A 15,210-nucleotide genomic window follows, 5' to 3' on the forward strand; every position below is an offset into this window, starting at 1 on the left:
AATACGTAAACTAATCTAACAGGAACACAAAGTGACCAGTGGCAACTCATGCAGAGATGCTAAATGTTCTACTCATCTATTACCAGTGAGTGAGAATAATTATATATGTAAACACGTGACTCCTAAACAAGGATACCAGCAATGATATCTTAATTGGTCATATATGTTGGGGTTCTTTGAGGTTAGTAAATTCAAAAGGTCAGATTCTGTTACAGCCAGTATTCATGTTGAAATGAACGTGTTGAGCCATTTTTTTTGCATCTTAGATATTGGTTTGAGCTAGAAGTGTAAATAAATAAAACTGCGTTGTATGTTGTGCTCTGAGCGGTCCCATTAAGGCTAGCAGAGATTATGTGCAGAATGATTACTCAGGAGTAAGGCTGTCACAACATAACAGCCCATTCCTGAAAGGAATGCCTGCACCTGGCTTAGGAGGCAACCCAGCAGCGTTGCCTCCTAAGGAGGTTTTGGCACCGCTGAAACCTCCACCCGGCGCAAAAAAACCCCTCATAGGGTTGCATGGGAGATACGCCACCTAAAAGGGAAAAAAAGGGGGCGTTCCCAAGCCAAAACGGTTCAGGAGGCTGACTAACGTCGGCCCTGCCCCCTGGCCAGTGCTGGAATGCCTCCCGGGTCGCTGCTGCAGCCTGTGCCAGCGGCCGGATGCTGGCGGGAGGCTCCGGCAGCATCCAGGCCCAGTGCTGCTGCTGCTGCGGCGGCTGGGGACCGGCGGCCGGGCCTGCACGCCGGCGCTGGGGCCACTAACACCGGCGTGCGCCTTCCGGGTGCTGGCGTTGTGGGCCCTTGTGCCGGCAGAGGCCTTCGTCGGTCTCCAAAGGCCTTTGGGTCGGGCTGCTGGCACAGCTCAGGAATGGGCTGTAAGAGGACTCACAGCATTTTATTTTGCTGCTTGTGTTCCCAATTTTGTTCCCTAAACATTTATGCATTTACTGACTTCCTGTAGAGCGTTTGGTCCGAGCGCCATTGTTTCCTGGGGGCTCCCAGGAGACACCAAGAGTCGTTTAGATTTGGAGTGCAAAAAGCACTCCAACTCGGTCCTAAATAGTGGATCGGGAAGCAGGAAATTCCCTGCAGCCTTCAAGAGCGGTTTGGACTCCCATATTCTCTGAGAGAGCTTTTATTAAGCCTCTCTTAGACTTGGAAGTTGTCCCCGCCTGCACATAGGGGCCACCATTGCCACGGACGACTCTTTGGATTATAGGCTTTGACCTCCTCTATACATTAACATCAAATAATCTATGAAAAGAACAAGAAGCCTCACCTTTGGAAGTCAGAGTGAGTAAAAAGACACTTTTTGCCTTTATCTTGATTGAGAAGACCTGAATGACGATACAAACACCTACGAAAACCGGGGACTCCCTGCCCACCGTAACGAGACTTTTTAAATAAACAAATGCCATTAAATGAACTGACTAAGACCTTATCAACTTGATCAGTGAGTAGACGCAATAAAAGGGACTTTTGAATGACTTTACAACTACCAATTAAATGCTTTGAGGGGAGGGAGGGAGACGAAAACCTTCCCCCCCCCACTTCCGGCTTTCTTTGATTCAATGTCCAGCCACGTCGCCTCTTAAGACCGGAAGATAATAAGAAGGGCTTTGTTACCATCGAAAAGACAGGGCAGATTGGAAGACTTGAAGTGAATCTCCCCGGTGTAACCATCAAATCGTTCCTACCACTTAACCACCGAGAGGAGACGACGCAGGGTCTATGATACTGCAGTTTCCTGTCTACTTTCTTTTCTTTATCTGTGCTGCTTTGAAGCGTAATTGAGGATATCTTGAAAATTACAAAGCCTGCTTCTATATAAGAATACAAGCAGATATGTCAAACAAGAGGATGGAAGAGATGTTACTCAAACAAATGGACATGTTTGCAGTGCAACAAGATTTAGTCTTTGAAAAACAACAAGCGCTCTCACAACAAGTATTTCAACTAGCTGAGGTGATGAATATCCTATTTAAATCAATTAATGGAAAACTGGACACAATTATTGAGGAGATCCACGATATGAAGACCCAAGATATGACAACAATTATGTCAATGGAAAAAAATGACAATGAATTAGAACAATTTATTTTTAAAGAGGTAGCTGCAAGTGACCAGCTGGCAATGAGAGAGAGCAACATGAGAGAACTCAATACCTCTACAATCTACTTGTCTGAGTTACTGCTGACAGGAGGAACATTATTATCCCAAGAAAACACTTCCTGGCAGCCAGCGATGGAGGGAGACATGACGAAGGATTTTACCAAGAAGCTGCTGGAAATTTTAACAAGAAGCCAATGGATACAATCACTGGGATCTTTTTTTACATTTTCAGAGGCCAGAATTGCAGCTACTATATTGAAAAACGGGGGGTGGGGATTGGGAAATAAAGGACTGGCAGATCCCCTCCCAAAACAAGATAATGGCTAAAATGATGCTTATTTTTGGGGTGTAAGGGAGCCACGGTGGATTTACTTTGATGAATTTCTAATGGGAAAATTTGTTTATGTATTGATCTAATCCCTTTATTATAGAATAATAGAATGTTATATAGAGACAATGATGATAATATTATAACTAGGTAGGACTTGAAATTGCTTATAGAAGTAGTATAGATGGCTTAAAGCAAGTCTGTATGAGAGAAAATAAGGATTAGAAATTAATTTGAAATGCAAAAGTGTTAACCAGTAGAATTAGTGACTGAAGAAGATGCGGGGAAGTCACATATAGTAGATAGCATTGAATATTATAGATAACATATTCTCAGTAATAGCAATGAATTTTTTTTGTTACAAGCAGTTACAACTGAATATATTGTTGAGATATGTTTATTTTTGTTGAATTGTTTTAAATAATAAAAATAATTAAAAAAAAAACATTTATGCATTTACTTATGTCTGCTTGTACTTCACAGGAAAGACGTTCTTACATGCTTTGAACACCTACTTCATTCAATGAGTTGACTGCTAGCTAGGCTTATGAAAATGCCTGATAAGTATATTAACAGTACCATTCTAAGCATCGTTTCAGCCGTCTACACCCATTGGATGCAATGTTCATAGAAGGGTGTTAACTCTGCTTAGGGTGGCCCCATAAAAGTGACATTGAGGAATGAGAAATGATTCTGAACAACTTACAGCGGCACCACCTTCTCCACTTGGGCCTTTCTCTCCAGTGAAACCAGGAGGTCCAACGGGGCCGGATTCTCCAGTACGGCCAACCGGTCCAGTGTCACCACGTGGGCCTCTCGTACCTTCCTTGCCAGATGGACCAGGAGGACCAGGTGGGCCAGTGATACCCTAGGAATAAAATATGGATGCCATTACACAGTTACATGTCTGCTTTGCTGCCGCGTGATGAATGAAACATTAAAGCCGAAACAACAGAACTGAGAAAGGTACTTAGTAAAAAGCATTTTAGCCAAGTGTGTGTGTGTGTGTGTGTGATCTCTTCGAACAAGCTTTCTCATGATGACCGCAAAGAATTAGTTGATTTACACTGCAATCCTGTACACGTTTACTTGGAAGTGAGTCCCATTCCGCTCAATGTGACTTGCTCACAAATTTTCAGACAGTACTGCAGTCTATGTCTAGTAAAAAACTATGAAATGTATGTAAGAAAGGGCTGTAGAGAGCTAAAATTATCATTCCATTGATGGTTGTTGCCTATGATCATGCCAATATTTTATAGATCCTTAATAATGTTCATAACATTGCTGTCAGAGTCACGTGAAAACTAAAGGGACAGATTGAGTACAGGCATGTCAGTTGGGGAAAAAATAAAGGAAACATGTTTAATAAGAGTTTACTAGCAAGTCTTTGAAGATGTTCAAAACACATTGTGTGCAAGTTTCAGAATTTAAACTAACTGGGTGTGTGGGTGAGGCTTAGTCAACAATCGTTCTCCTATTTCAAAGGCATCCCAAGAGCTCTGGTTTTGAAAGGTTAGGAAGGACAAATCACATTGAATGCCATTATTCCTTGGAGTCCCTTTTTAATTCATTGCTCTAATGACCTCATTGGATTGATTTCTAGCATTCCTCATAGAGATAACAGGATCCAGGTTTTGGATTGAAAAATGTACAGTCCTTTCTAACTTAATTTCCCCATTGCATTAATCTACAGGAATGATTTTCAAATTTTCTACAAATCAGTTTTCTATATGGTCTTGTCTGTTGAAGAATTCCTGCACGTATTCCTTGGGAATCCCGCATGTGATTCTGGAGCATGTTGTAGGGTTCAAACTTGGGGAAATTACACATTATACACAACAGTCTGCTGCTGCTTTTTTTTTGCAAAGTAGCATCAGGAGGGGGGAAGTTTAATTTACAGTAGCAGCGTTAGGAAGGCAATTCTTAATCTAGCCTTGCTTCTTCCCATCCTCCTGAAGCTCTTCCCTCCTTGGCTATTTTCCATACTTTCTCCCATCGGGGTTTCTAAATGTATGCTTGCAAGATAAAAGCAGCTCGGGGAGGAGTTAAGGGGTAAACATCTCCTCCCATTATCATTACTGTATTCCGAATCAGCCCTTCCCAACACTGCTTGTAGTGAAGAAGAAGGTTGTTGGGGTTTCTCCCGTGTGTTTGTCATAATTTTTTTAATGCAGGTTTCTGGCCAGAAATGTCGATTCCAACAGTTGCCTCACATGAATGAAAATGCGCCCTACACTCCGTGTGGCTAAACAAAGCAGGAAAACAGCAGTAGCCAATAGCAGCTTGCAGAGCTCTCTTTTAGATGAATCTTCCCGCTGAAGAACTACTGATGGAGTTGCGGAGAACCTCCAAGTTTCCCAAAACACCGTTTGAAAGTAATTATCTAGAGTAATTCTTTGGAAAGAGGAATCTAAGATCAGAAGAAGCTTAGCTTTATGCAACCTATCTTGGATTTGGAGGAAGTGCTCAGTAACTACTTACAGAAGGGCCTGGAGGTCCCATTCTACCAGCAGCACCAGGGAAACCAGTAACACCCTGTGGAGGGGGGGGAGAGTAAAACCAAGAGATTAACCAAGATTCACTAGGATCAGAAACACAATACTGTCGGGAAGACAAATATAAGATGCTAAACTTACAGGTGGACCACCATCACCACGACCTCCAGCAGGACCTGAAGGACCGACGGGACCCTATTCGCAAGGAGAGAAAAGGGAAAAGATCAAACCAACAAAATATTCCCAAGCCTCTCAAGTACTCAATTTTACGATTGATTTACGATTGCAATCACTGAAAGTTATGCCACTGACGTATTAGGAAAAGGACCAAGCCCTATATATGCTAACAACAGCCTGATTAAGGTAAGTTCTCCTGTGAAGATTAAAGAACATTCTTCAAAAAAGTGACCTCACCACAACAGTCCCAGCAGTGAAGGAACAGTTTGTTTCTACAGCAAATCTCTATAAACTGGTAGAAAACACAGCAGCAGAAGGGCCGCTGGAACCACTGGGCCGTTCTTTGTTTTCAAAGCATCATATTGCCAGAGGCTCCTCATGTATACCTCCATTTTGTGGTGGGACTTATTGGATCACACTCATTTCGAAGGGAGGCTGCATGGCAAACCACAATTTTTGTTACAAAATTTTTCTTTTAGAAAGGCGCTTCACTCTTATAAGGTGACATATGAATAACCAATAATGTCCAGTTACTACTGTTATACTATATGTCATATCATTACTAATTCCTTGAACTGGGGGCATTTATGACAATTATATCTGACTATCATCAGTGATATATCAACAGAAAGAAGGCTACTACTGTGTATCAGACGGAATTAATGTTGGTCTGGAAATGTATACATAACTAATCAAAAAATAAATATACCACTAGTTCCAATAATGCTTATATATAAACTCTTTGTGAAGGCTGAATACAATCTTTATGGTTTAATTCTAAATATTTCTTCTAATGCCTTTTGGTTTTTTTGCTGATCGATAGTTTGCTTTTGAGAGAGCCAGCGTGGTGTAGTGGTTAAGAGCAGTGGTTTGGAGCGGTGGAGTCTGATCTGGAGAACCGAGTTTGATTCCCCACTCCTCCACATGAGCGGCGGAGGCTAATCTGGTGACCTGAATTCGTTTCCCCACTCCTACACACGAAACCAGCTGGGTGACCTTGGACGAGTCATGCTCTCTCAGCCCCACCTACCTCCCAGGGTGTCTGTTGTGGGAAGGGAAGGTGATTATAAGCCGGTTTGATTCTGCCTTAAGTGGTAGAGAAAGTCGGCATATGAAAACCAACTCTTCTTCTTTGTAGCTGGAGGTGTGTTCCCCACAATTTGGGACAGACTGATACCATGCAGGTGAGTTTAATTTTAATTCCGCATTTAGAGCATTTGATTTGCATAAGATAAAGAGATGTTTGTCATGCTATCATTCCTTGAAATCATAGATGTGAGGTGTGGCTAGCTGAAATCCATATAGACTGATCAAAGATGAGAATCGTTTAATATGAAATTTTATTTACTTACAGCGGGGCCAGCATTACCGACAGCACCAACGGAGCCCTGAGGACCTGCATCACCTTTAGGGCCTCTCTGACCTCGTTCACCTTTAGCACCAGACTGGCCAGCTGCACCCTTTCAAAAGTTAAGAGAAAATGATGCTTAAAATAAAACTTTAACCATAAACCACCACAAAACTAGAAAAAAAACCCCAATATCTTCTTTAATACTTACAGGAGGGCCAGCAAATCCAGGAGGGCCAGCAGGACCGGTCTCACCACGTTCACCCTACAGTGGGGGGGGGGGGAAACCAACCGATTTAGTGCGAAAGGCCAACCACCACTCCATCCCAATGGTTCCCAGAACAGGCTGTTTCACTGTTCAAAAGGAATGACTGCAGTACTCACAGGTATTCCACGAGGGCCAGCAGGGCCAGCAGAGCCAGCGGGACCAGCTTCACCCTAAAACAAACAGTCGATCAGCGTGATTGGCACACAAAAATTATCCATCCTAAAATCAAATCAGGAGGGTCCAAAGACCCTCTACATGAATGCACTCGTCAACTTCTCTGTGTTGGACCAATGAAATTCAGAACAGAACATGCATAAGACAGATCTACAGCCAAAACGTCCATCCAACTGAAGTAAGAGAAACTATCCTCACACTACCAACAAGACAGAAAAATAAGTTAAGTGGATTAAGTAAGAGGGTTGTGGAATTCACTGCCAGTTGATTCAGTAATGGAAACAAGCATGTATGGCTTTAAATTGGGGCTGGACAGATTAACGAAGGAGAGGTCCATCAAGGGCTATTAGCCCTGTTGTCTAAAGGGAACCTCCATATTCAAAGGCAGCAAACCTCTGAATGCCAATAGGCAACATCAGGGGAAGGCCTTGGACTCTGTCCTGTTTGTTGGTCCTCTGGGGGTAACTGTTTGGCCACAGTGTAAAATAAGCTGGTGGAATAGATGGACCGCTGGTCTGATCCAGCAGGGCTCTTCTTATGTTCTTAAGTGGAAAGGTTCTCCCAAGCCTTTCTATCCAGTTTTCTGAGATGGAGAATATTGCAATTGGTCAGGTCCTGAGCAAAACCCAATAAGTATTCCATAAAGTTAGCAAAAGAAGAGTGGGGAATATGACATGATCCAATTACTTTAAAGGCTCGGTGTTCTCTTTCTGTTCTTATGTACTGTAGATATTTGCATCTTCACAAAGTGAGAATGTACATTCTATAGGTACAATCTATAGAAAGCCAAATTATCTCTTTTTTTGTCAACATTCTATGCAGTATGTGCAACTTTAGCAAATATTTCTTTCTTTTTTTTAACCATAAGGGTTAACGGAAATAAAACCAACAAATTCCACTAAGCTGGGTAAAATAAAGCTGTCATAAACATAAATAAGAACAAAATAATAAAAAAATTAAATTATAGTTACTTTCATAGAAATGTCCTTCATGCATTTCCAAAGGCTGATATAATGTTGCCATCACAAAAGCAAATAAAGCCACTTATCCCTGCTGTTACAGGATTACTAGTGGTAAGTAAAAGCGCATTTTTAAAAAAATGAATGGTCCAGTTATTGACACCTACTAACGGCTGAGCCTGATACTTAGAGATGAAACAAGAGAAAGGAATACCCTTTACTACTTCAGACCTACCAATGCAATGATTCTGAATCTCCAGAATGGCAAATGACATTTATTGGAATGATAATTAAATTATCCTATTGGATAACATGCTTAACTTTCTCTGGATAAAACTCATCATTGCTATATTTCTTTCTCGTACTCATCAGAAATATAAGTTTTTAAAACTTAAAAAAACACTCTGCTAATTAAGCATTTTGGAGATTGAGGAGCTAGTTCAGCATACGAAGAAATAATAAAATGAATAAGCTGATTTACTATCCTATCGAGATGTTAAATGGGCATCACTGTAAACACAGCTGTGTCTAGTGGTACCCATTTAGCATTCTAATAGGACTGGTGGCCCTTATGATAAGCCAATACCCAGTCTCTGTTATGACTCTGATATTGTGTTTTATGATGCTGAAAAACTCATTCTGAGTTGACTTCTCTCTCATTTCCTGGCGAGGCAATAGAATGTGTGGAAGTTTTGTTACATATGGTGTAGTGATTAATAGCTGTGGTTTGGAGTGGTGGACTCTAATCTGGAGAACCGGGTTTGATTCCCCACTCCTCCACATGAGCGGTGGACGCTAATCTGATGAACCGGGTTGGTTTCCCCCACTCCTACACATAAGGCCAGCTGGGTGACCCTGGGCTTATCACAGCTCTCTTAAGAGCTCTCTCAGCTCCACCTACCTCACAGGGTGTCTGTTGTAGGGAGGGGAAGGGAAGGTGATTCTTCCTTAAGTGGTAGAGAAAGTCGGAATATAAAAACCAACTCTTCTTCTGGAGGATTTACAAGAGCAATAAGGCTAGCCAGCGTGGTGTAGTGGTTAAGAGTGGCAGACTCTATTCTGGAGAACAGGGTTTGATTCCCCACTCGTCCATATGAATCCTGCTGGTTGACCTTGGGCCAGTCACAGTTCTCTCAGCACCAACTACCTCACAAGGTGCCTGTTTGGCGGGGGGAGATTCCTTTAAGGTAGAGAAAAGCTGGGTATAAAAACCAACTCTTCTTCTAGAAGGTTTGGAGTGGACAAAGGAAAACTGGGTCCTTGGACAAGTCATTCTTTCTTTGCTATCTGTAAAATGGAACTATTAATGGACTGTCTGACAGTTGATGGACAATAAATACTGGACAGCTTTAAGAATCCTAACAAGAGCTGTAGGAACTATCAAATGATGATAATGATGATGATGAAGGGAAGAAAAGATTGGATCCAGGGACTCAATTCCACTAAGTGAGATGTCTTATTAATAGGTTTGAGAAGGTTCATAGTGTACAGCAGGCAGTCATTTTTGCAGAGTAACCAAAGAGGGAGGCCCAGTTGCCCCCCATCCCCAGGGAACATGGACAACAATCTGTGCATGTTGCTTTCTGTGGATACAAGTTTTCTACTTTGTTAGAGGGGATATTACTAGGGCATATCGGAAAAGACGGGCACTTACCCTTTCACCAGAAGCTCCAGCAGGACCAGGGGCGCCAACTGCACCAGGAGCACCCTGGAGATCAAGGAGAATCATATATGGTGATGTGGATTTTCCTCCCAATCATATACAAAGAGCATTTATATATAAAGGCAATTGCACAAATTAATATTGAACAAGTTTTGTCTTGTTTCAGGTTTTCAGTTTCAAAAGCTATCAGGTTTCTAGATGAAATCAAAATAATATTTATTCTAATAAGTAAAGTAGTAGTAGTAGTAATAATAATAATAATTATTTTTTACAGACCATCAAATAAAACAGGATTACTAAATTGCTTGATAAGCACGTACCGGTAGACAAAATATGGCTAAAATTACAATACTTTAAATGACACAAACATTACAAAAATAATCCAGTCATATATATTTGTAAGATTAATATAAAACTAGTCTGAATTGTCCCATTCTTCCTTGGCTATTGCATAGATTTCATCCAGCTCTGCCTTATTTTAATTGCTAGCCAAGCAAATCTGGCAACTATTGGTTAAATTATCTATTGTATCTGATAATAAAAGCTTAAGGAAAAAGTGAGGTAGTTTTGCAGACATGTTAATAAAGTTTAACTTTAGAAATCAGGAAATTAAGTATAATCCTACTGTAAAGGAGGAAAAGCCAATTGGTTTTTAGATTCAGAAAATTAAAATCTAAGTATTCTCATTTATTTTATGTCTTTGAGGGTTAAGAGACTGCACCAGGATAGATGGTTTGTTTGTTGCAGCCTCAGTGTCACTGTATTGCTTTCACATCCTGGTTATTAAAGGAGTATACACTTGGCTCTTTGTATGTGGGCATGGAGCAGGGGTCACTGGGGGTTGGGGGAGGTAGTTTTGAATTTCCTGCATTGTGCAGGGTGTTGGACTAGATGACCCTGGAGGTCCTTACAACTCTATGTTTCTATGATTCTAAGTAATTTAGGAAGCATGCTTACGCGTGCACCATCTCTTCCTGTTGCTCCAGGTTCACCTCTGAATCCTGTTGGGCCCTGAAACCAAGGAGAAAACAGCATGGATTATGATTGTATTTAATTGGAGGAGGCATATTTTATGTTGCAATGGTGTCTAAAGCATCTGAAATGAGAAACACAACTGGGATTTAGAAGGTCATTGTAAAGCACTTGTCTTTGGGTACCACTTCAAGTTGTTTTGTGCTTTTGCAGTGCATTGTCCAGTCTCCTTTTAATAATCCCTGTGTGTCTTGGCACCAGCATACCCAAGGGACCATCTATTACCATACTAACCTATTTGACCACAACAGTCATCTTCCCAGGTCCTGCTTTGGTGCTCCCACCTTTTGAGATTAGGTGGGTAGCAACTCAAGAGAGGATCTTCTCAGTTGTGGCACCAAAACTATGGAACTCTGTCCCCTTTGCAGGTGATTATTTGTCTGTATCACTCTAGTGAGTTAAGATTTTTATTTCATCTGGCATTCCTTCAATGATCCATCCTTCCACAAGAGTCTTATGATTCCTTCCACATCTGGATTATGGCCCAGGATCGAGAATGTGAACTTCATGATCACTCTACACATAAGGTTCTTATCTGTAGGAAAACGTGGCTTTCCCAATGCACGTACACACATTACTGCATGAAGGTACATTCTCCACATACACACAACTTCTGCATCATGCACCATATTTTTAACTGCAATAATCATATGGCATCCTAAACCTATTATAAACAATTATCATGTGCTGAATTATCTGTGAATGATTATGAATCGCTGTATGTTGCGTAGAATGCAGCTGTTTCTGGGCTGAGCTCTGGACACATGGACACATGGATACTGGAATCTTCTAATTCTTCTGCTTGAACTTTCAGAACTAGACCTTTCTGTGTAGGAAAGATATTATGGGAGAAACCCACACCAACAATGTTCTTTTGTGTGCATGGCCTGAGGCTAGCACAATGCCCCGTGTTTGCTCATTATCTGCCGCACAGATGCACGGAACACCAACACAGGCTGGAAACAGGTGCAATGCAAACCACATGCACCTCTCACATGCCCGGCTGGCTTTATGCGGGTCCATTTGCCAGTCTATTTAGGTGCAGTGCTGTTGACTCTGATGGGACTATACTGAGCAGAAAGAGTGCTTGTATTTATTACAGACAAATGCTGTAGTTCCCAAGAACATTAACTTGAAAGGACACGTCAGTGAAATAAACATGCCCTGATTTATTTTTTAACTACAGTACGTTTAAATAATTGATTTTACTTATTGACTTGTTTCATTCCAGGCAATCAGTGTTTGCATTGCCTTCAACTATGGCAGGCTGGATAGAAAGTTGTGTGTGCCTTATTTCTTCTCCTAATGTCAAAACTCCCACCTCCCATGGCTGAATGCTTTGAAAGGGTAGTGCTGTGGAAAAAAAAATTGGCTGAAGAATATATGGCATCTTGAGTTAGAATACCTAGATCAAGATATGTTATTGCTTTGTTTATTGGTTGTCTCAGCCTGTCGATTGTGTTTGACTCACACTCTGTGTAATCTGCCTTGAGTCTCAATCAGAAAGGCGGATTATAAATAATGTAAATAAGTAAGTTGCGTTGTTGAAAATAAGGTTAAATAGCTTGTAAAATATGATCATGAACAGAATGTCAGACCTTTGGATGGAAAAGTAATTGATAGAAAGTAATTCCTGAAGTGGCAAAGCCAACTTCTGCCTTTATCTGGATTGATCTAAAGATTTGGGATAGCTTAAAGGAAAAAAACCCCAGTCATGTAGTGTCTTGATGGATTGAATGGATGCTTCTCCACATAGGAAGCTACTGGTGGGATTATCAAATGAAATTTCCAGTCCTTACTAGTGCAAATTTTGAGCAGTATAGTGAGGAGCAATATAGTACATGTGGAGAGCAGCTACCCAAGAATGGTTCCCTGTGCAGAGCAGTCTCCGCCACACGTAAATCAGTTTTTGACCCCCAACTAGTGGGCATGACGTGTCTGTCTGAACACAGACATATTTACATAATTTGATATATTCTGTCACATTTGCAGTGCTTTACAAGTGACTATTTACCCAAAATATTGATGAACTTGTGTAGAGTTCTGGCCAGAATGCTGCACTTGGCAAGATTTCAGTTCAAATATCTAATCAGCCGTGAAGCTCTCTGGGTGACCAGGAGGATTCATTCAGCCTGAATTCACAAGACCGTTGGGAACACAGGTATGGGGGAAGGAACTTCAAGTCTGCCTCCTTGACTGAACACATAACATTGTCTGGAATATAACAGGATACCATTTTCTCACCTTCACTTTTAATATGTCAATTTTTATTTCCTTCCCTTTACAGCTATGTCTAGGGCAATGGAGGTTACCACTCAGCTGATGATCACTTGGGCTACTTCCCCTCAGGCAGCCCATTTCTGAGGGGAGGGGCTGCACTGGTGGCTGGAGGCCTCCCAAGGAGAATTCAGGCCCCCACCCGGAAGACAGAAAGCTGCCCTTACCTGCAAGACCTGTGGAACCGCTCCATAGTGTTCCACAGGGCTACATCACCTAAAAAGGTGGTGTAAATGCAAGTAGGGGCAAAGGGGGAGTTCCAGGGTTGAAGGGGGGGTTGGGAAGCTGCCTAAAGGTGGCTCAACCCCCGGAACGCCCCCTGAGAGATTGGCACGTGGAGGTGCGCCGTCAGGACGCCAGTGGGAGGCCAAGCCGGCATCCCAGAGCTGCACTGTTGTGGCAGTGCAAGCAGTCTAGCATGCGCGGCACAATGTTGCGGTCCACACCAGTTGTGGTGGCACAAGTGGCCTGGGCGCTGGCGCACATCGCGCGGACGCCGAAGCGGGCCCTTGCGCACCTCCAAATAACTTTAGCCTGCACAGCTCAGGAATGGGCTGTAAAACTCCAAAAGCAGCTTTCTTGTTCTCTCCAAGACATTTTACATATCTGAGAGTTGTTCTACAAATTATGTAGAATAAGGTATTTGAATTTGAGATTATACCACTTCAGACAGGTAGGTGATGATATCTGAAATACTCCTTTCTGTTAAACCCCCCCCCCCCCCCACACACACACACATAATACCTCTGCATGTAATAAACTAGATTGTGGGGATTGTTATGTTAAATATTTCTTTTTCGTGTACTGGTTTACTACATAGAGGTTTTGTTGTTGTTGTTTTTAAGGTGGAGAAATTAAAGAAATAGGGCCTCCCTCAATAGTCTGAATTCTGGTGCAGTCCAAAATTCTGATGCCTCATTCTGTGTTAAGTGTACAGTGACCCTTAAAGAGACCCTCCTGAAATTTTAGCACTCATGGCTCAAGGGCACTGTAGCAACTTTGTATGCAGAAGGTTCCACATTCAATCCTGGCAACTCTAGTTAAAAGGACTAGATAGGAGATGATGTGGGACATTTCTGCCCGAGATCTTGGACAGTCACCGCCAGTCGCAGTACGCAACCCTGACCTTGAGAGAGCAGTATAACTCAGTGTGAGGACACATCACACATTTTCAGTTCTTTCTGTATCTACACCATGGAAGAAAACAATTTAACACAAATTTGAGGCTGCTGATCTCCATTCAGCTCGTAGATGCATTCCACTGATGTAACTTGTACCAAATGCATACAGTGAGTAAAAAGTTGTTTTCAGTTGGCATCCAAAAAACTGGAGACCCTTTTAAAAAGACACTTTTTAATCATTCTTTATCCCCTTGGGAAGATCTGGTGACTGAAATATGTTAGGGTCATCTGTTTCCTTAAACCAGGGGTGGGGAACCCTTTTTCTGCCAAGGGCCATTTGGATATTTATAACATCATTTGCGGGCCACACATTCTGGCCCTGCCCCTTTTAACCCCTCCATTGTCGCCACTTCTGCCCCCAGCCCTCTTGTAATACAGAGGAAATACGTTTCTCTACAGCCCAGGTGGGAAAGAGTTAACATAGTTTCTTGGGTGGTCCTAGCAGCTCCATAGCTAACAACTCTTCTGCAAGGGGGCAAGAAGGTTCCTTTTCTCGGCAAAACAAACTCACATCCACCTTGAATCGAGGCTATTCCTGGCCGCGGGAGGGGGCGGATCACCAGTCTTAGATCCTTCTGAGCTAGAGATCTGCCAGGACCCATGAAGGACCAGACCAAATCATTTCGCGGGCCTTATACGGACCCTGGGCCTGACGTTCCCCACCCCTGCCTTAAACAATGGTTGGATACTTATAGAATCCAGACTTTCCCCCTTTGTTGTCTTACCTTTTCACCTTTGCCTCCTGGACCACCAGCAATGCCTCTTTCTCCTGGGATTCCACTAGGACCGGATGGGCCTGGGGCACCGGCTGCACCGACAGCACCAGGTTCACCCTAGTGGAACAAGTGAGGGGAAAAGAAACAGCAATTCTTTAAGGTGCATAGGGAAAAAAATGAACAATGCATTCTATTGCACTGCCTACCACCTGCTTATTTTATCAGCTTGTTAGTTTTCTTTTCCTGCAGTGTGCAGTGTTTCTCAACACACTGAAGAACTGATGGTAGTGTCTCCTGCAGTTTCTCATCTTGTGTCGTTAGAAAGATCAATTCGTTCATCACTCAGGTGGAAATAGCAGAAGGCATCCTGAACGGACTCAGAATATGTCTAACTACAATAGCTGAATTGGGAGGATGTCTGCTGCCCATTCTAAATTAATCTGGATTATGATGGAATGGAACTACGCATGGTTCCCG

At 42.3% G+C, this 15,210-nt stretch overlaps 1 protein-coding gene across 1 annotated transcript in view; it reads right to left on the minus strand.

Annotated features, from left to right (window-relative positions):
- COL1A2 (collagen type I alpha 2 chain) overlaps positions 1 to 15,210 on the minus strand; it is an 84,936-nt gene that overhangs the window by 15,743 nt on the left and 53,983 nt on the right. Inside the window, exons 32-40 of the mRNA XM_056857216.1 lie at positions 14,743 to 14,850; positions 10,485 to 10,538; positions 9,519 to 9,572; positions 6,848 to 6,901; positions 6,675 to 6,728; positions 6,468 to 6,575; positions 5,080 to 5,133; positions 4,925 to 4,978; positions 3,150 to 3,311 (exon numbers count right to left, since the gene is read on the minus strand). Coding sequence (XP_056713194.1) covers positions 3,150 to 3,311; positions 4,925 to 4,978; positions 5,080 to 5,133; positions 6,468 to 6,575; positions 6,675 to 6,728; positions 6,848 to 6,901; positions 9,519 to 9,572; positions 10,485 to 10,538; positions 14,743 to 14,850 — 702 coding nt within the window. The remainder of the gene's footprint in view (positions 1 to 3,149; positions 3,312 to 4,924; positions 4,979 to 5,079; positions 5,134 to 6,467; positions 6,576 to 6,674; positions 6,729 to 6,847; positions 6,902 to 9,518; positions 9,573 to 10,484; positions 10,539 to 14,742; positions 14,851 to 15,210) is intronic.

This window comes from Euleptes europaea, chromosome 11 (assembly GCF_029931775.1).
Source record: "Euleptes europaea isolate rEulEur1 chromosome 11, rEulEur1.hap1, whole genome shotgun sequence".
NCBI lineage: Eukaryota > Metazoa > Chordata > Lepidosauria > Squamata > Sphaerodactylidae > Euleptes > Euleptes europaea.